The sequence below is a fragment of the Cnephaeus nilssonii genome, assembly GCF_951640355.1.
Source record: "Cnephaeus nilssonii genome assembly, chromosome: 13".
In the NCBI taxonomy this organism is placed as follows: Eukaryota; Metazoa; Chordata; class Mammalia; order Chiroptera; family Vespertilionidae; genus Cnephaeus; species Cnephaeus nilssonii.
The window spans coordinates 45,146,088-45,167,365 of NC_137084.1; the positions used below are offsets into that span (position 1 = coordinate 45,146,088).

General features: G+C 50.0%; 1 protein-coding gene across 1 annotated transcript; it reads left to right on the forward strand.

The window, feature by feature from the left end:
• Positions 1-200: 200 nt before the first annotated feature.
• MOGAT2 (monoacylglycerol O-acyltransferase 2) lies at positions 201-20,778 on the forward strand (the record flags this gene model as incomplete). Its single annotated transcript, XM_079788512.1, has 6 exons — positions 201-291; positions 10,165-10,343; positions 17,160-17,364; positions 17,712-17,886; positions 18,529-18,728; positions 20,624-20,778. The coding sequence occupies 6 exons, from the start codon at positions 201-203 to the stop codon at positions 20,776-20,778; spliced, it is 1,005 nt and encodes a 334-aa protein (XP_079644638.1).
• Positions 20,779-21,278: the final 500 nt, after the last annotated feature.

Here is a 21,278-nt window from a genome sequence, read left to right on the forward strand (position 1 = left end):
CCCTGGGCATAAGGATTCAAAGGTTTCTTCTAGGAAACAGGCTCCTGCAGGGTGGGGGCAGGGAGGCCTTTGGGCCTGGCTGGGCGGGGCAGCCTCCTCCCCCACGAATGCTTATACAGCCTCTGCCAGGAACAAAACCCTTTGGGTGCCTGGGAGCACAGTGGTACTCAGAAGCCTCCGGAGCCCACAGTGGAACCAGCATGGTGGAGTTTGCTCCCTGGTCCGTGCCATGGGAGCGCAGGCTGCAGACGCTCTCGGTCCTACAGTGGGTCTTCAGCTTCTTGGCCTTGGGTAAGGCAGGCTGGTCTTGGGGACTGGGAAGACCCGGTGCGAACCTGCAATTTAGGTGCACACAGTGCGCTGATGGTGGCAAGACATGGGTCCTAACGGGGGCGGGGGGGGGGGGGGAGGGAGGAGGCTTGGCTGTGCTGAGTCCCTGCGGAGGCCTTTGGAGGGTAGGGTCGGTGTGGGCATAGGGTGGGGCAGAAGCCATCACCTGTGCCTTTGGACAGGTTACTTCACTTTCCTGGGCTGTGGATTCCACCTTAGTATGAGGACAGAGCACCTGCCTCCGGTGGCCTGGGGTGTGGGGAAGAATCTAGGCAGTTCCGGGAAAGGGCCCCTCAGGCTACTCAGAGGGGATGGATTTTCTTCCTTCCTTTCCGAGAGCAGGAGGCAGAGGGAAAGGGGGATGGGGGGGGGGGGTAAGGGGGGGGGGGAGAAGGGAACAGGGGAAAAAGCGAATGGGGGGAGAAAGTGCAGGCTGAATGTGGACTGGGGAGAGAGTGGGTTCCCAGGTAAACGTGGGTTGAACTCCAGCTGGGCAACTGACTAGCTGTGTGACCTTGGTGGACCCATGCCTGACCTCTCCAGGCCTCTATTTCATTCATCTGCGTAATGGGAATAACAATGCGGATATTACCGTGCTCTTGTGGGATGAAATGAAGAGATGTGTTTACTCTGCCCAGCACAGACCTGGCTGGGCCCTGGGCTGGAATCACACAGGGGAGTCCTTTCCCTCCCCCACCCCCCACAGTGAACACATCTGTTACGGCTGGGAGGCCACAGCTGCCCAAACTTCAGCTCTGCTGAAGGGAACATTTTCGAGGAGGGCCCAGGACGGAGGATTGGGAAGAGAGGTGATTGGGAGTATGTGGATTCCTCATTTCATCTGCTGGCACCAGACCGGGTAGAAACCGCCACCCCAGGATGGTGCTCAGTCTAGTCACAGCTACCACGTACTCTGTGTAGGTTGGTCAACAGCCATCACACACACACACACGCTGCCACTACCACCAGGTGTGTTCTCAGAACCTCACAATTCCGCCAGGGATTCACCCCTAGCAAAGCAGGCACTTAGGTACCCTGCCCCTAGCATCACCTGTGCCTTGGGCAGGTTACTTAACCTTCCTGGGCTGTGTCTTCCATCCTAACGGTTGTTAAACATTTTATATATCCTTGGTTATCCCCATGACACAGAGGAGCAAAGAAATGAAGTGCCTCAAATGCCAAAGGTTGTACAGTCCTTAAATAACTTAAGTGTCAAAGGTTGTAGAGTCCTGAGCTCCTCCTACTGACACGGCAAGAAGGGGGAGGAGAGAGGGCAGAGGGTGTGGGAGGAGGTGTGGGTTAGGAGGCTGTGGGAAAAGCATGGGCAGGGAGGTCTATGCCCAGGGCAGACTGTAAGTGCTGGCTCCTGGACAAAGGGCATTGGGGCCCAGAGGCGGGCAGGTGCAGCCTAGGGATCAGAGGAGATAAGGAACCTCACACTCGGCTTGCCTCGTGTGAGCTTTGTGAGCACAAGTGTGTCTGGCTGGCTGTGCCCACCCCCAGCCCTGCAGGTAGCCCGGGAGCCTGGGAATGTCAGGAGCAGCACAGAAGTCAAAGTCACCCTGAGCCTGGAGGACTAGAGGAAGGACAGCTGAGAAAAGGGATCTGGGCCCGCAGGTGCCAGGAGTGGGAGGTTGTACCTTACCTTATCCCTTATCCTGGGGGCAAAGGAGAGTGACAGGGTCTAATCTGTGTGTTAAAGGGCCCTGTGGCTGCTGTGGAGTTATCTACGGTGTATGGGGTGTGGGGAACCAGATCAACCACAGGGAGCAGTCACAATCTAGATCAGGCTTACCCATAGGCCAAATCCAGCCCACCAATGGTTTTTGTTGTTGTTTGTTTCTTTCACAAACTTTGATTCCAATTGTAATTAATTAATCAATTAATTCCCCCCATTGACCCCCTCCACCCTGCTCCCCCTCCAAGTGATTGTATTTGCACAGTCCATGAGGTTAAGAATGGTTTTTACATTTTTAAATGATTGCATTTTATTTTATTTTTTAAATCTTTATTCTTGAAAGTATTACATATGTCCCTCTTTTCTTCTATTGACCCCTTCTAGCTCACTCCTGCTCCCTGCCCCAGGCCTTCACTGCCCTATTGTCTGTGTCCATGGGTTAGCCATATATGCATACAAGTTCTTTGGTTGACCACGGCACGCACACACACACACACACACACACACACACACACACACACGCCCCAGATTCCCCAGTCTACCAGTCTATTCTATGCTTCTATGTCTCTGGATCTATTTTGTTCATCAGTTTATTTTGTTCATTAGATTCTACATATAAGTGAGATCATGTAGTACTTGTCTTTCTCTGACTGGCTTATTTCACTTAGCATGATACTCTCCAGGACCCTCTATGCTGTTTCAAAGGGTAAGAGATCCTTCTCTTTACTGCTGCATAGTATTCCATGGTATAAATGTACCACAGCTTTTTTATCCACTCATCTACTGATGGGCACTTGGGTTGTTTCCAGATCTTATATTGTAAACTAGAGGCCCGGTGCATGAAATTTCGTGCCCTGGGGGGGGGGGGGGGTGTCCCTCAGCCTGGCCTGCACCCTCTCACAGTCCGGGACCCCTCGAGGGATGTCCAACTGCCACTGGGAGTGGGCCTAATCTGGCAGTCGGACATCCATCTCACAGTCTGGGACCCCTAATCCTTACTGCCCGCCTGCAGCTGAGGTGGGAGAGGCTCCTGCCACCGCTGTGCTCGCCAGCCGTGAGCCGACTTCTGGCTGAGCAGCACTCCTCCTGTGGGAGTGCACTGACCACCAGGGGGCAGCTCCTGCATTGAGAGTATGCCCCCTGGTGGTCAGTGCGCATCATAGCGACCAGTCGTTCCACCATTTGGTCAATTTGCATATTAGGGTTTTACTATATAGGATTGTGCTGCTATGAATATCGGGGTGCATACAATCTTTCTGATTGGTGTTTTGGGTTTCTTAGGGCATATTCTTAGAAGTAGGATCACTGGGTCAAGTGGTAGTTCCATATTTACTTTTTTGAGGAAACGCCATTCCATTTTCCCTAATTGCTGCACCAGTCTGCATTCCCACCAGCAGTGCATGAGGGTTTTTTAATTTGCATCTCTCTGATGATCAGTGAACTACTTTGAGCATTTTTTCATATGTCTCTTGGCCATCTGTATGTCTGCTTTGGAGAAATATCTATTTAGGCCCTTTGCCCATTTTTAAATTGTATTGTTTGTCTTCCTTTTGTTAAGTTGCATGAGTTCCTTATATATTTTGGATATTAACCCTTTATCAGATGTATCATTGCCAAATATGTTCTCCCATACAGTGGGCTCCCTTTTCGTTTTGTTGATGGTTTCTTTTGCTGTGCAGAAGCTTTTTATTTTGATGTAGTCCCATCTGTTTATTTTCTCCTTTATTTCCTTTGCCAATGGGAGATGTCTGAAATGTTGCTACCTCTGGTTTCTTCTAAGATTTTTATGGTTCCCCAACTTACATTTAAGTCTTTTTATCAATTTTGAGTTTATTCTTGTGTATGGTGGTCTAGTTTCATTTTTTTGGCATGTATCTGTCCAATTTTCCCAACACCATTTACTGAAGAGACTGTTTTGACTCCATTGTATATTCTTGCCTCTTTTGTCAAATATTAATTGAGTGTAATGGCTTAGGTCGATTTCTTGGGTCTCTGTTCTGTTCCATTGATCTATATGCCTGTTCTTGTGCCAGTACCAGGTAGTTTTGATTACAGTGGCTTTGTAGTATAACTTGATATCTGGTATTGTGATCCCTCCAACTTTGTTCTTCTTTCTCAAAATTGCTGCAGCTATTTGAGGTCTTTTTTGGTTCCATATAAATTTTTGGAGTATTTGTTCTAGATCTGTGAAATATGCTATTAGTATTGTAGTAGGGATTGCATTAAATCTGTAGGTTGCTTTGGGTAGTATGCACATTTTAATGATGTTAATTTTACCAATCCATGAACACAGTATATTCTTCCACTTGTTTATGTCTTCCTCTATCTATTTTTCAACGTCATGTAGTTTTCTGAGTACAAGTCTTTTAATTCATTTGTTAAGTTTATTCCTAAGTATCTTAAATTTTTTAAAAATATTTTTTTATTGATTTCAGAGAGGAAAAGTAATGCCAGTGTGTGTTTCTCAGCATCTAAAAGGGGTTCAGGAATCTGGAGAAGCAGCTGTGTGTAAATTAATCAAGAGTCCAGAGATGAAACATAATTTTGGAAGGCATTTGGGGGGCCAGAGGGGCTTGGCTAAAGAAACCAAGTTCTCCTGTCTCTCTGGACACCTTGCTTTTTATTAATACAAATTGTCCTAAAGCAAGGTAGGTATACATATCAAAGGTTAAGGTTTGGTATACAGAATCCATTGTCAGAGGAACTGACAGGTGTTTGGCCAGGAGGAACTACAGGTGTTTGGCCAGGAGGAAGCAATAACATGTAGATTGAAATGCCCGCAGCTGTCTGGCAGCAAGCAATCAATTATGCATCCTTTTCAGGTTTGGGGAAATGCCTTCAGCCATTTCCAGATGATTCAGCCCTGCTGACATTCTGGAATTGGCTTCCAGCAGAAAAGAGAGAGTGATAGAAACATCAATAATGAGAGAGAATAATCAATCCGCTGCCTCCTGCACGCCCCCTACTGGGATCGAGCCTGCAAATCGGGCATGTACCCTGATCGGCAATTGAACAGAGACCTCCTGGTTCATAGGTCAACGTTCAACCACTGAGCCATGCTGACCAGGCCTAAGTATCTTAATTTTTTTTTTGTAGCAATGGTAAATGGGGTTATTTGTTTAATTTCTCTTTCTGAGAATTCATTATTGGTGTATAAAAAACCAATTTCTGGATGTTGATTTTGTATCCTGCTACATTGTCAGTTCATTTATTAAATCTAGTAGTTTTTTTGGTGGAGTCTTTAGGGTTGTCTATGTACAATATCATGTCATCTGCAAATAATGAGAGTTTTACTTCTTCCTTTCCAATTTGGATGCTTGCTGTGGCTAGGACTTCCAATGTTAGAATAAGAGTGGTAAAAGCCAGCATCCCTGTCTTGTTCCTATTCTTAGAGGAAATGGTTTTAGCTTTTGCCCATTTAGTATGATGTTCACTGTAGGTTTGTCATATATGTCCTTTATTATGTTGAGATATGCTCCCTCTATTCCCACTTTGCTGAGAGTTTTTATCAAAAATGAGTGTTAGCCGTAACCGGTTTAGCTCAGTGGATAGAGCGTCGGCCTGCGGACTGAAAGGTCCCAGGTTCGATTCCAGTCAAGGGCATGTACCTTGGTTGCAGGCACATGCCCAGTAGGAGGTGTGCAGGAGGCAGCTGATCGATGTTTCTCTCTCATCGATGTTTCTAACTCTCTATCCCTCTCCCTTCCTCTCTGTAAAAAATCAATAAAATATATTTTTTTAAAATGAGTGTTAGATTTTGTCAAATGCTTTTTCTGCATCTATTAATATGATCATGTGATTTTTATCTCTCAATTTGTTTATGTGATGTATCATGTTTATTGATTTGTGAATATTGTACCAGTCTTGCATCCCTGGAATGAATCCCACTTGGTCATGGTGTATAATCTTTTCAATATATTGCTGGATCCAATTTGCTAATATTTTGTTGAGGATTTTAGCATCTATGTTCATCAGGGATACTGGCCTATAATTCTCTTTCTTTGTAGTGTCTTTATCTGGTTTTGAAATTAGGATAATGCTGGCCTCATAAAAAGAGCTTGGAAGTGTTCCTTCCTCTTGGATTTTTTGAAATAGTTTGAGGAGGATAGGTTTTAGTTCTTCTTTGAATGTTTGGTAAAACTCCCCTGTGAAGCCATTTGGACCAGGTCTTTTGTTTGCTGGGAGTTTTTTTAATTACTGCTTCTATTTCCTCAGTTGTTATTGGCCTGTTTAGATTTTCTGATTCTTCCTGAAATCAACTACAGTAAAAACACTCAAAAACATTCAAACACATAGAGGCTAAATAGCATGTTATTAAACAACTAGAGGCCCTGGCGCACGAAATTCATGCGCGGGTAGAGTCCCTAGGCCTGGCCTGCAATCAGGGCCATCTTCCCCAGCTCCACAGCCATCCCCCCGCCCCCGCCACCACCGACCCCCAGATCCCCATTTGCCATCAAGTGATCAGTGCCTGACAGCTGGGGAAAGGTGATCAGTGCACCTCATAGTGACTGGTCCAGCGGTCATTCTAGGGTCAGTTTGCATATTACCCTTTTATTATATAGGATGAATGGGTTACCAATGAGATTAAGAAATAAATAAAAAACTTCCTGGAAACAAATGGAAATGAACACACAACAACCCAAAACCTCTGGGATACAGCAAAAGCAGTTCTGAGAGGGAAGTTCATAGCACTACAGGCCTACCTAAAAAAACAAGAAAAATTAATAATAAACTATTTAACCCTACAACTTAAAGAATTAGAAAGACAACAACAAGAAAAGCCCAGAGTAAGTGGAAGGAAGGAAATAATAAAGATAAGAGCATAAATAAATGATATAGAGACTAAAAAAAAAAAAAATCAATGAAACCAAGAGCTGCATCTTTGAAAAGATATACAAGATTGATGAACCCCTAGCCAGACTCATCAAGAAACAAAAAGAGAGGACCCAAATAAATAAAATCAGAAACAAAAGTGGTGAAGTAACAACTGAACACCACCGAAATACAAAGGTGTGTGAGAAAATACTATGAACAACTATAGGCCAACAAGCTGGACAATGTGGATGAAATGGACAAATTCCTAGAAAAATGCAATCTTCCAAAACTGCATCAGGAAGAATAAATAATTGCATTTTAAATGGCGATATGACTATGTAATATCCTCTAGTTTGCCTCTTGAGCTGAAAAGTCCAAAATATTTACAATCAGGCCCTTTAAGAAAAAGATTGCCAACCCAGGTCTAGGGAGGCCAGCAGTGGGTGGAAAAAAGTAGCCTCTTTCGAGAGATATTTAGGAGATGGGGTCCAGAGGGCAGGATTTAAAGGCTGGCAGGAGAGTAAAGGAGAGGTGGGGGGTAAAGACTGCACATTTAATGAACAGCTGGTTTGCTCTGGAGTTAGAGGAGGCATTTTGGGGAGTGGTGAAAATGGCTGGAGAAGCCAACTAGGACCTGGCACCGAGGACTCAGGACCCAGGGTCACATACTCTCTCAATGGGTAACTTCTTTACTGTCTGTTTCCTTTCCTCGCCTCTATAACTCACACACTCGCCCAGGAAGGTAAGCTCCAGGCAAGCAGTTTGTCGCGTTCTCTGCTGCATCTCTAGCTCCTACAAGTGTTGGGGTTGATAAATATTTGTTGAATGAGTACATGGGAGCGTGATGGAGCCAAAACAATAGAATTGAATGCCAGGTCCCATCTTACTAGCTCTCTGTGTGCCCTTAGCCAATGTGCATGCCTTCTCTGGACCTTTGTAAAGCGGCATTTAAATTTTCCCCCTCTCAGAGTTGTGAGGATTAAATGAAAGAAAGGGTCTCCCTTCCGAAGTGACCTTCAGTCTGGATTTTGCCTGCTAACAGGGATGAAAGGGTGAGCCCAGGGTGAGGGAGCTGGTCCGGTAGGGAAAGGCCTGTCTGGTTAAGTGCAAGTGTCCTGTGTGTGTTTCTCTCTCCCCTCCCTGCCAAACCTTTTTTTTCTGACTGCAAAACTAATACATGTTATTGTAATACCTCCAAACAAAATGGGAATCCTAAAAGTAAAAGATTTCCCCAAATCTTACCCTCCAGGTAGCCACTATTAACCATTTGTTTTTATTCTCTAGAGCTTCTTTTCTTACAGTGGGAGCCACCCACACACACTTTCCATTTTGCCCAAAGGGGAAAAAGCCCTAACTTTTTTCTAATGTGAAAAATAGATAAATAAAATTTAAATCAATGGTCCCACCACTGTCCCCGGAGTCCTGTCTCCTTCCTCCTGATTGGCAGGAATCCTTCCATTCTCTATGCACATGCCACCACATATGTGCAAATGTTCTTTCCCACGGCCCTGCGACCTTGCTGAATCCATGTAAGTTCTGGTAGCTCCTGTAAATTTCCCTAAGATAGTCTATGTATTGAATTGTGTGCCTGTGAATGGAGACGGTTTGCTTCTTCCTTTACAGTCTTGATGCTGTCCATTCGTTTTTGTTTGTTTGTTTAATCTATTGTTACATATGTCCCTCTTTTTCCCCCCATTGACCCTCTCCAGCCCGCCCCCGGCCCCTCCCCCCAACCCCTCCCCCCTCACCCCAGGCCTTCACCACTATATTGTCCATGGGTTATGCATAAATGCATACAAGTTCTTTGGCTGATTACCTCCCACCCACCCACCCTTCCCCACCTTCCCTTCCAGATTCCGCAGTCTGTTCTGTGCTTCCATGTCTCTGGATAGCATTTATTTTGTTCATTAGATTTCACATATGAGTGAGATCTTGTGATACTTGTCTTTCTCTGACGGGCTTATTTTGCTAAGCATAATGCTCTCCAGGTCCCTCCAGGTGTTCATTCGTTTTTCTTGCCTTGTGGCACTGGCCAGAACCGCTGGTACAATGTTGAAGGGAAGTGGGGACCTTTCTCCTTCCTCAGGAAAGAGCATGAAGGCAGAAAGCAGCACGAGCAAAAGCTAAGCGACTGAAAGATCTCAGTGAGCTGCAGGAACACTGAGCGGTTCAGTGCGGCCGGAGCACTGGGTGTGAACACGGGTGGTGAGGCTGGAGCAGGAGGGGGGTTGGGCCAGCCACACAGAGCTTGAATGCCAGGCCCAGCTGCTTGGGCTGTGCCTTGAAGTTATGGAGAAACCACGGGAGGTTTCATTAGAGGGGGGACTTGCCAGATGTATCTTTGGGAAAATGGGGCAGAGGGTGAACAGACAGAGGACTGGGTGGAAAGAGTGTCTCCTTTTCTCTGAGGTCCCAAAATATGGAAACTAAAAGCAGTTAATACAATCAGTTGTCCGCCAGGCATTTATTGAGTACCTGGTGAATGCAGACTGCCGTTGGCCCTTGAACAACATGGGGGTTAGGGCACCAACGCGCTGTGCTGTCGAAAAGCCAGGTATAACTTTTGACTCCCCCCAAAACTTAACTACTAATAGCCTACTGTTGACCAGAGCCTTACAGATAACATAAATAGTCAATACATATTTTGTATCTTATATGTGTCATATACCGTATTCTTACAATAAAATAAGCTGGAGAAAAGAAATGTAATTAAGAAAATCATACGGCCCTAGCTGGTTCGGCTCAGTGGATAGAGCATCAGCCTGTGGACTGAAGGATCCCAGGTTCGATTCTGGTCAAGGGCACATGCCCGGGTTGTGGGCTCGATCCCCAGTAGGGGGCGTGCAAGAGACAGCCGATCAATGATTCTCTCTCATCACTGATGTTTCTATCTCTCTCCCTCTCCCATCCTTTCTGAGATCAATAAAAATATATTTAAAAAGGAAAAAAAAAAAAAGAAAATGAAACAGAAGAGAAAACACATTCATAGTACTGTACTGTATTTATTTTTAAAAATCTGTGTATAAATGGACCCATGAAGTTCAAAGCCGTGCTGTTCAAGAGTCAACTATATTTTACTGGAGGAAGGGAAGTGGAGGGGACGACCAAAGTGAATAAGCAGCCTGGTGTAGTCGGGGGGGAGGGCGAGGAGTTTTGGAGTTAGGCCTACCCAGGTTAAAATCCATGCTCCAGTGTGACGTTGGGCTGGCTGCATCCTCTCCTCTTTGAAGGCAGGGGAAGCTGATCTCTTCTTCCTGGGGCTGTGGGCTGGACGGGCCAGTGCGGCTGGTACTGGGCAGTTCCTTCCTCTCAGACCTCTCACCTGCTTCCCTCCCCAGCTCAGACCTGCATTATAGTCTTCATAGGCCTCCTGTTCACCAGATTCTGGTTCCTCAGTGTCCTGTATGCAACTTGGTGGTACCTGGACCGAGACAAGCCATGGCAGGGCGGCAGGCGCGTCCAGTTCCTAAGACGCTCCGTCGTATGGAAGTACATGAAGGACTATTTCCCCGTCTCGGTGAGTATTAGGGCTGGCTTGGGTGTGGCCAGGGCTAACGTGTCCCACTTCTCCACGGGGAAAGTGGGGCCCTGTGTGAAGTGAGAAGAGCTGGACCGGGGGGCAGGAGCCAGGGCTATCACCACTGTGCACCATGGGGAAGAGTCCGGCCATGGGTTTCCCACCTATGGGCATATGCAGCCCATATGAGGGCTGATGAATGCACAGGATTTGAAAGAGCTCTGTGGGGCCTATTGTGGGGCCCACATATGCATCTTGTAGGTGTAAACCCCTCTGCAGCCAGGCTTGGGTGGAGAGAGATAATAAACTCAAGGTCCTAAGAGACCACCTACTCCACATGTCATCAGATGAGACACTGACACCCAGAGGGACAAAGGTATGACCGAGACACACAACAAGTTTTTGCTTTGTTTTGTTTTTACTGGTTTTAAAGTTTGTGCATTAACTATGGGTAAAGGAGAAGGGGAGCGAACCCTGAACTGGTCCTCAGGTTCTCTCCTGCTCCTAACTCTGGGATGCTATGTGTCCTTGGGTTGAGCCTTGCCCTGTTCTGAACCTCAGTTTCCCCATGTATCCAGTAAGCAGACTGATCTCTCCTGCTCTGAGTGCCTTGAATCTCTGACTCCGACTCGAGGCATCTCATGACCTTTCTGAACAATTGACTCTGGACCCAAAGATTAGTCCTGGTTGAAGCACATCTCTGGATCCACAGACCCTTCAGCTTCTTTACTGAACCCCAGACAGACGAAACCCTGGATGTAAGCCGCTGGGCAGGGCTGTTGTATTAGGATCGGGAAGACAAGGGAACACAGAGAGGTGCCAGGCAGGGACAGTTGGCTCTTCTCTGGAAACAGTAAAGAACAAAAAAAGGTATAGAATGTGGTCTCTGGAACTAGATGGACTAGGTTCTAATACCAGTTCCGCCACCCACCAACTGGGTGACCTTGGGTGAGTTACAGTCTCTCTGAGCCTCAGTTCCCACACAGGTAATGTGGAGATGATGCCACCTACATCCTTGGGCTGCATTCTGGGGTTCAATGAGACAGGGGTATAGTACCTTGTAGGTTCTCAGTAAACTAGTGGCTAGGATTATTTTACCGAGTCAGTGGGGCGTCTGGGAGGCTTGGGGGTGGCTGCAAGTCTGATAGCCCAGAGCCACACTGCTTTGACCTTCACAACGGCTTGTCTTCTCCGCCTCCATCCAGATCCCCACCTCTTCCTGTCCCTCCAGGAGTCTGTTCTCCAGCTGATAAAGGGGAAAGGAGGGGGGAAACAGGCTCCCTGAGGTTAAACAGAGTCAGCACTCCTGCATCGCTTCCAAGAGTCCTGAGGCCCAACAAGGACTAGCAAAGGCTGGGGTACAGGAGCCCCAAATACCCCAGTAAGAAGGTCCTCCTGGGCAAAGGACAAGGGTGGGCAGGGCAGGGCAGGGCAGGGCAGGGCAGCAGGGCAGGGGCTGGGCAGAAGGCAGGAAGTTGGCCAGCAGAGACTTCCATGCTCATGTTGAAAGGCAGAGTGAGTGGGCAGTGCTGAGCTAACCTGAGGGGCCCAGGTGGGGGTGATCTTCCTCACCCCCTATATCCACTTCCTCCGCAGTGTGCCCTTCTTGGATATTGTCATCAAAGGCAAGCAGGGCTTGCTGGGTCCTACAAGGAGCCATGGGCATGTCATGGGCAGACTCCCTTATCCCCACTCAGGATTTCTGAGCTTGACATTCTGAATTCCCTTCCCTCCCTCTCCTCCTCCCAGGCCAGGGCTTGCTCTCCTGTTCCAGGAAGGTCAGAGTTTCTATGGGAAAGTGTGGCCTGGAACTTGGGAGTGTATGTGGACAACTTCCAAGCCAAAGAAACCTTAAGCAGGTTCTGGCCTCTGGTGGAGCTTTGTGGATTCTCACTCTGTGGTCCCCTCTCACTGTGAGCTGAATCTGTAACCGGACAATCAGTGGGTCTGTGAGCCAATCAAGCAGAGACAGGGTTGAATCATATATGAGCATTTATTCCAATACCCCCGGCAGTATGGGAGAGCAGCAGGTCATCCACAAAAATCTGCTCTTGCCCCTCCCCATAAACCAGCTGCTTATATTGGGTAGAAGGACAAAGATTACATGGGGAAGTAGGCTAAGAGGGCAAATGGGCAGTTTACAGGCACACAAAGGGCTGGGGATCCTCTAAGGCAGTGGTTCTCAACCTTCCTAATGCCGCGGCCCTTTAATACAGTTCCTCATGTTGTGGTGACCCCCAACCATAAAATTATTTTCCTTGCTACTTCATAACTGTAATTTTGCTACTGTTATGAATCGTAATGTAAATATCTGTGTTTTCCGACGGTCTTCGGCGACCCACAGGTTGAGAACCGCTGCTGTAGAGCCTAAGACCGTCGGAAAACAACAGATATTTACATTACGATTAATATTCCTTACAATTATAGCTGCTTCCCCAACATTCTATTTCTGTCACTTTCAAAGCCCGAGTTCACCAGGGCAAGAAAAGGGTCAGCACAGGCGCAGGCCCAGAAGCCGGCCACATATGGCTTTTGAGTAACGAGCCTAATGTTCAGTGTGAGTAAAGTAGAGGGTCACCTGGGGATGAGGCTAAAGCGTTTTTCAGGGACAAGGTAACAGAGGCCACTGAAGACCATCTTACAGAGCTGGGACTCTTCAACTGAAAATTCTCCAGGGGGCTGTCATCCAAGGGCCCACAAAGGGTAGCATCTGGCTCTTTGCACTTAGAGCTGCTGCCATTGCAGGTCTGGCAGAAAATGATGCTGAGGTGGCTCTGAGCCTATCCTACCCCAGCCAGGTAGCTCTCAAGGCGGCTTACTCAACACCATTGACATTTGGGGCTGAATGAGTCTCTGCTGTGTGTGTATGTGGGGCAGGGAGGGATTTCTGATTGACTTCATCCTGGGCCCCTACCCACTAGATGCCAGTAACACACCCTTCTACCAGTTGTGACAGCAAAAAATGTCTGCAAACATTACCAAATGCCCCTTCTGGTGGGGGTGGGGGGGGAGAGGGGCTGGGCAAACTGATCCTGGTTGAGAACTGCTGCTCTGGAGCCTGGGTGGGGTTTCTCCCAGACTCCTCCAGACCTGACCCTTCTCTCCTCCTAACGATCTAAGGCCTGGCCACAGTTATCTTTTTATCTGGACTCTTAAAATGTTAAAAAACAAAAACAGCCTGGCCGGCATGGCTCAGTGATTGAGCATCGACCTGTGAACCAGGAGGTCATGGTTCCATTCCTGGTCAGGACACATGCCTGGGTTTCGGGTTTGATCCCCAGAGGCAGCCAACCAATGATTCTCTCTCATCATTGATGTTTCTATCTCTCTTTCTCTCTCCTTTTCTCTCTGAAATCAATAAAATATTTTAATTAAAAAAAAAAAGAGAGATGGGTCTGGGCAGACATGGTAGAGCCACAGCCCCTCACTGTCCTCCCTCCCATCCCGGGTCCAGTCGATCGCTCCTGGGAGCCTGTGCAAGGTCTACTAGGCAAAGGTCTTGGGATTCAAAGTAGGAACACCTCTGGGAGAACTGAAAACATGTTTGCACCGAGACTTGTACCCAAGTGTTCATGGCCACATTATCAGAAATGGCCAATGACCATTAAATGGACAAAGAAAATGTGGTCTATCCATACAATGGAATAGTATTCAGTCACAAAAAGGAACGAAGTACTGATGCAGGCTTCAACATTGATGAACCCTGAAAACATTCTGTGAAGTACAAGAAGACGGTCATAAAAGGCCACATATTGTATGATTCCATTTATATGAAATTTCCAGAAGAGGCAACTCCATAGAGACAGACAACAGTGGCTGCCAGGGGCTGGGGGCAAGAGAAGTGACCGCTATGGGTTTCTTCCTGGGGTGTTGAAAATGCTCTAGAATTAGAAATGGTGATGGTTGCACACCTTTAAGTATATTAAAATCACTGAGTTACACACTTTCAAAAGGTAAATTTGATGGTATATGAACCACATAATTAAAGAAAAGCAACCCCAGAGCCTAGCAACCTGGCCGTCCCCTTCCCCAGCTGCCACTGCCTAGTGGCAAGCCCAGCCTGGGAGCACATGCGCCCACAGACGGGCTTTCCCCAGCCAGCCTTCTTTGCTTGGTCACACTCCCTGCCCCTCAGAGAACTGCGGGAGCAAGCAGAGAACACAGCCCTTCACAAACCTTCCCTCTCTGTGTTTAGCACACCTGAATCAAGTAGCAACCTTGCCAGAAAGGCATCATCCCTGGCCTGTGGGACAGAGGGGAAACTGAGGCAGGGCAAAGGTCATGTCATGGGCCAGGGCCAGGTCCTGGGTCTCATGACCCCCCTCTGAGTGGAACCCAGGTGACACGTCAGAACAGGACCGGGGCAGAAGTTGGCTGCATCAGCCTCATCCGTTCATGGTCTCATTCTTTCCTTCCTTCATTTCAGTCGCCCACGGAGTATCTCCTCTCTTTCAGGCCTGCATCAGGGATTTGGAGATGCCTCGCTGGGTGGCCTCTAATCTCCAGGCCCTCACTGTGATGGTGGGATATTCCTTGGGCACAGGGGGGCAGATAGAAGAGGTCCGCCCAGAAAGTCAGCAGACCCGTCTCAGTGGGACAGCGACGCCCCTCAGAGCACACACTTGGACACGCACGTGTAGATGCACGAGCAGATACTGGCACAGCTGCCTAGACAAGGCCCTCACCCTCACAGGATAGCTCTCTACACACAAAGACTTATTATTAAGGGGATAATCATCCAGTCATTTGTTGATCTATTTTGTTCATTATTCACTTAAAGTAGGTAACACATTCCTGTTCAAAATTCGAAAGGGACACATCCCGTCTCCCCTAGTTCTTTGCCCAGAGGCGACTATGGCAACCAGTGTTGGGTGCATCCACATACAAGCACGTGCTGGTGGCAGTCTGCAAGCATCGTCTTGCCCCTGGCTGTTTCGTCTGACAGCCAGCTGTGGCCGGCTTCCCCTCTCGGGGCAGGAGGAGCTGTGTCACACTTGTCTATGGCTGCACAGTGGTCCATTATGCAAACGTCTCGTGACTTGTCTAAAGGGGCCCTGTTGATGGACGTTTGGGTGGGTGGGTGCCAAGTTTTTGCTGTTACCAAAAAACGATGATGCTCCAGCTAATAATCTTGTTCCGATGCCATGTTGCACAAGCATGAGAAACCCTGTAGCTAAATTCCTCAGCAGTGGGGTTGCTGGGTTGAAAGGTCAGTTACATGTTTTGGGTTGTGATAGATATTGCCAAATCGCCTTTATGGAGGTTGTACAAATTACCTCCCCTCTAGCTGAGAAAGAAGGTTTGTGAGAAAGGACTTGAGTGCAGGAAGCGAGGGATGTCTTTAAAGAAACACCACCAATGGGGCTCCTGAGGGGCACATTTCCCAGTGGGGTGGTGAGAAATCTCTGGTTATATGTCTATTTCGGCATCTGATAGATGCCCACTGCCTACGTGGAAGAGTTTTGTCCTTGTCTGGGAGGAAATGGTCCCTGCAGCCTTTTTGCAAAGGGTCAGTGGTTACCCAGAGGGCACACTGTGGTGGGGAGCAGGGGATGGGGAGACAGGGGGTGGGTGCAGAGACCAAGTCCAGGTCAGGGACAGGAGAAGCTGGATGAAGCAGAGAGGCCCAGACCCCCGTTGCTGTCCCCAGATCCCTGCAGGCTGCTCCGAGGGTGGACAGCATGGCCTCTGGGGCCTCAAAGGCAGCAATAAGAACCCTCCGGGCATCACCTGCTGAGAGTTTCGGCTTGATGACAGGATGAACTTTCACCCTAGCAAAGCTGAGCCAGAGTGGAAAGGGCTCTCCTCACCCCAATCCGGTAATGCAAACTGCAGGGCCCTGGCAGTCCTATCAGGGAGCCTCCTGCGAAGGGTGAGGGGTGAAGAGGGGTGGGTACACGTGGGCTTCAGGGCCTTCTAACTCTGATTGATGGCTGTGGCTCCCAGAAAGCGGGACACTGGGGTAGGCCCTGCAGTTACACGCAGTCACTGCCCACAGCAAAAAGCTTGGCAGACGCAGCCACATCGCAGCCTGTTCAGTAAGAGGCAGGAGCAGCATTTGTTAACTCAGTTCCAGCCCCCCTCTACTCACCCCACTTCACCTGGAAACTGCTAATGACAAACGGCTCTCCTCTCGCGCTCAATCTGCAATGCCCGGTGGTCCCTGCTGCACCCTGCAGGCTGCAGGCCCGAGCAGACCCAGGCAAGTTCCTGCGCCAGCAAAGCCGCCCGTGTCCGGGGACAGAGCGGACAAAGGGCACTGAAGGCCTGGCGTGAGGGGAGCAGAGAGCCACGGGTGAGAGGCGAGGGGTAAAGAGGACTAGAGCTGGCCTCCTGGCTTGCAACCGAACAGGCATCCTCTCCCAATATATCGTGCAAAGGCTCATTCCCTGGTCTTAAGTGCCCATTTTCTTAAATTGAGCTTTGTAAAATGGGGTATTCCAGCATGGTGGCGCCCCCGTGTGGCCATCTGATGTCTTCTAATTCTATCCCGTCGCGTAGCAGTCTTGGTCCTTGTAGGGTACCCTCAGACCTGAACTTCTCAGCAGTCCCGGGTGGGAGAGGAGACAGGGCCAAATGTCCCCACTTTACAAATGAAAAGCTGGGAGGGAAGCAGTTTGTCCAAAGCCAGCTGCGAGTCTGAACACAGCCGGCACCTGGAGACGCACCAGGTGCCTTCACACACTGCATCTCAATCTTCCTGAGAACCGGAGGCTCAGAGATGGGGAGTGACGTGCCCAAGGTCACACCGGAGAGTGCCAGCCTCAAAGTGGGGACGCAGGTCCAGCTCTGGCTCACCAGGTTGTGTCCCCACAGCTGGTCAAGACTGCTGAGCTGGACCCCTCCCGGAACTACCTTGCGGGCATCCACCCCCACGGGGTCCTGGCCGCCGGAATCTTTGTCAACTTGTGCACTGAGGGCACTGGCTTCTCGGAGCTCTTCCCCGGCATCCGCCCCCACCTGATGATGCTGAACCTGTGGTTCCGGGTCCCCTTCTTCAGGGATTACCTCATGACTGGGGGTGAGTCTTTCCCACCCGGGCAGCCAGGTCGACGAGGCTGCAGGCATGGGAGGAGGGAATCGGAGGGAGGGCTACCAGTAGTTCTGTACTTCTTCCGAGAGCATGAGCAGTGGAAGAAGGAGGCTAGACTCAAGGAAGCACTTCCCACAGCACCGTGCAGGGCAATGAGCATGGCGAGGGGCTTAGGCATGAGGGGGAAGGCTCAGTCCCAGTGCTCAGGAACTCCCAGCTGGAGTGGGTGGGGTGGGGGGCCGGCCTCTGTGGGCACTTTTGGTGACCTCTTTGTTGGGCCACATCCATTCCCCTGTCCCTTAACCCCATAACTGACCACCTTCCTCTCTCCCCAGGGCTGGTGACATCAGACAAGGAGTGCGCTGCTCACGTTCTGAACAGGAAGGGCGGGGGCAACCTGCTGGGCATCATTGTTGGGGGCGCCCAGGAGGCACTGAACGCCAGGCCCGGGGCCTACAAGCTGCTGCTGCGGAACCGCAAGGGCTTCGTCAAGCTTGCCCTGATGCACGGGTATCTGGGAAGAGGGCTCTCTGGTTCCGTTGGAGATCAGCAAGGATTTATTTTGGTGGGAAGACAGCAGAGACTAGTGGAGTTTCTATTTGGGCAGGGAGATTTCTCAGTCCATTCACACATGCCCAGGCTATTGTGGTGAGACAAGTACTGTCTCGTGGCCAAACACCCAGAAAGGGTTCCAGAATGGAGACTTTGGGACCAAAGGGCCTGGGTGGGAAGGGACATATTGCCCATGGCTGGCACTAGATCCGAGACCTCTGGGATGTGGGAGACTGGGGTTTGGGGCGTATCGCAGGGCTGTTCTCCGACCTCGGAGCACCCGTGAGGAAACCAAGCGGGCTGGAGCAGGCGAGATTTTTCTACAAAGCTGGCAGATGATTTCTATCTGGGAGGACTCTGAAGCATTCTAATCTATCCATCACGGTGCCCCTGGGAGGTGGTGGCTCTGAGAAGGGGCCAGGACCTGCCCAAGGTCAGAAAGCAAGGCTCTGGCAGGTCCGGGAGACAACCTCGGCCTCCTACTTCCGGCCCAGGGCTCTGTCCTCTGCTCCAGTTCCTGGTCCCTGCGGGAAGCTAGGTGACCAGCTGGGGCCTTCTTTGGGGCCTCCAACATGCCTTCTCTTCTCCGTCTCCCTCTAGGGTCCCTCTGGTGCCAGTCTTCTCCTTTGGGGAGAACGAACTCTTTGACCAAGTTGAGAACTCTCCTGGCTCCTGGTTGCGTTGGATCCAGAACCAGCTGCAGAAGGTCATGGGTATTTCCCTCCCGCTCTTCCACGGCCGTGGCATCTTCCAGTACAGCTTTGGCCTTTTACCCTACCGCCGGCCCATCGCCACCGTGGGTGAGCCGAGGCCCAGGCTGGGCGGGGGCAGCTCACAGGGAAGGGGGCCTGGGCTGGGAGCTGCCAGGGGACTGGGGATGGGCCAGGCACATCTTTGTCCTCACGGAGCTCACAGTCTAGACCGTGAAACAGACACAAGCAGAAGACCCCAACATGAGGCAGTCCGGGATGAGAACTGTAACAGATGAGAACTGGCACAAAGAACAATGGTCCCTACTGATTACTGAGTACCTACTGTGTGCCAGGCACTGCATGGGCCCCCTTACATGCAGTGGCTCAGTTTCTCCTGACAACCTTCGAGGTAGAGACTATTATCCCTATTTCATTGATGGGAAACAGGCTCAGAGAAGTAACTTCCAAAAAAAATCACACTGCCTTTGAGTAACAAAGTTGAGCTTTGAATCAGGATCTGTTTGACTTTTTAAATATATTTTTATTGATTTCAGAGAGGAAGGGAGAGGGAGAGAGAGACAGAAACATCAATGATGAGAGCAAACCATTGATCGGCTGCCTCCTGCACACCCCCCACTGGGGATCGAGCCCGCAACCTGGGCATGTGCTCCTGGCCAGAATCGAACCCAGGACCCTTCAGTCCACAGGCCAACGCTCCATCCACTGAGCCAAACCGGCTAGGGTGGGTCAGAGAAAGAGGGTTTAATTCTGACCCAGAGGATTAATAGGCTTCCTGGAAGAGGTGGGTACAAGGGAAGGGCAGCCCACGTCTGTTGGAACTGCGTGTAGAGCAGCAATTAGCAGGCCTGGGTCAGCGCTGGGGGGTTTTCCTGTAAAGAAGGGCATGAGCTTTAGAGCCTGGACGTAACACCAGGTGTTCCTGCTATTTGGACACCTCGTTTGCTTTCTTCTTGGATTCCAACCAGGTTCCTCTGACAAGGCCTGGAGAGAGAGATCCATTTATCTCCACCCACCCATTCATTTATTGGTTGAGCACACACTCGGCGAACCCCCATAGCAGGACTTTCCCTGTGCTGTGTGGCAATATTTTCATGAACGTTAATACTGCTGCTGCCTCCAAAGCTATCACTAAGAGGAGAAGGCTGCCTTCTCAGCCGGGCAGAACCAGAGGGTGGGGGGGGGGTTAGTTGGGGCCTCCCTGACTCCTCCCTCAAATGAAGGGGGCACTGCAGCCAGCATGGAGGGAGAGCGGGAGGAAGAGCTGCCTGGGCTGCAGGCCCGCCTCATCCTGGAAATTACAGGCACTTCTGAGCATGGCATCTCGACTCCCAGAACCATATGGCCCAGAGGTTAAGAGCACATCCCCCGGCACTGAGTCTTCCTGGCTTTGCTGACCTTTTGTTGTTATTGTTGTTGTTGTTGTTGTTGAGGATATTTCTTTCCCATTGATTTTTAGAGAGTGGAAAGGAGGGAGGGAGGGAGGGAGGGAGAGAGAGAGAGAGAGAGAGAGAGAGAGAGAGAGAGAGAGAGAGAGAGAAACATCAATGTGAGAGAGAAACATTAATTGGTTGCCTCCTGCACGCACTCTACCAAGGCCGGGGATTGAACCCGTGATTCTTCAGTGCGCAGGCCGACACTCTAACCACTGAGCACACCAGCCAGGGCTTGGCTATGCCACCTTCAGCAAGTTACTTAACCCCTCTAAACCTCATGGCCTCATCTGCCAATGGGGATGATAGCAGGTTCTACCCCCAGAGGATGATTACAACGATTAAAGGGGATAGAGCCTGTAAAGCACCCAGCACATTTCTAGGCATTGTGCAATGCCAGCTGGTGGTGGGGTCATGCTATCTGAATCTTGGAGTTGCTCTAACGTCTTAGAATTCATCACTCGAAATAGGTTCGAAAGGGATGGCAGTAGGAGCACTTTCCTGCCCCAGGGGCCCCTGCTCTGGCCCGCCACCCGCCTCTGTGTCTTGCAGTGGGGAAGCCCATCGAGGTGCAGCAGATCCCACAGCCCTCGCAGGAGGAGGTGGACAAGCTGCACCAGCACTACATCGATGAGCTGTGCAACCTCTTCGAAGCCCACAAGCTCAAGTACAACGTCCCCGAGGACCAGCACTTGGAGTTCTGCTGAGCGCCTCCCCAGAGGAAGGGGCTGCCCCAAAGGGCAGGGCTGGCGTTAGGGAGCCCGGTGGGAGGCGCTGTGATCTGAGAAGGCTTCCTGGAAGCCTCTGTTGAACATCATCTCCAGAGTCTTCCGAGCCTCCTGCACATCCAACCCCCAAGTCACAGCTGACAACGTGGGAGGGGCGACCAGACTCACACTGGGACACCTGTGCAGGTCCCCATCTCCTTGGTCTGCTCCCCTGGGACATGGGAGAGAGGGCTGGAAGAGAATGGTTTCCGTCCTCCGTTGTAATGTCACTCATCGGACAAAGAAAAGGGAGCAGCAACCGATGACCAGGTTTTTCTTCCTCTGCCGTGAATGACAGTGAAAAAGAAGCCACCAGCTCCAGCCCCTTCTACTCGCTCCCTCATCCTACACCCTGGACGTCCCAGCTCCTCCCTCCCGAGCTGGGTAAGGAGAGCTTCGCTCTGTCACTGGCTGTGTGGCTATGAGCAGGCCTTTCTACC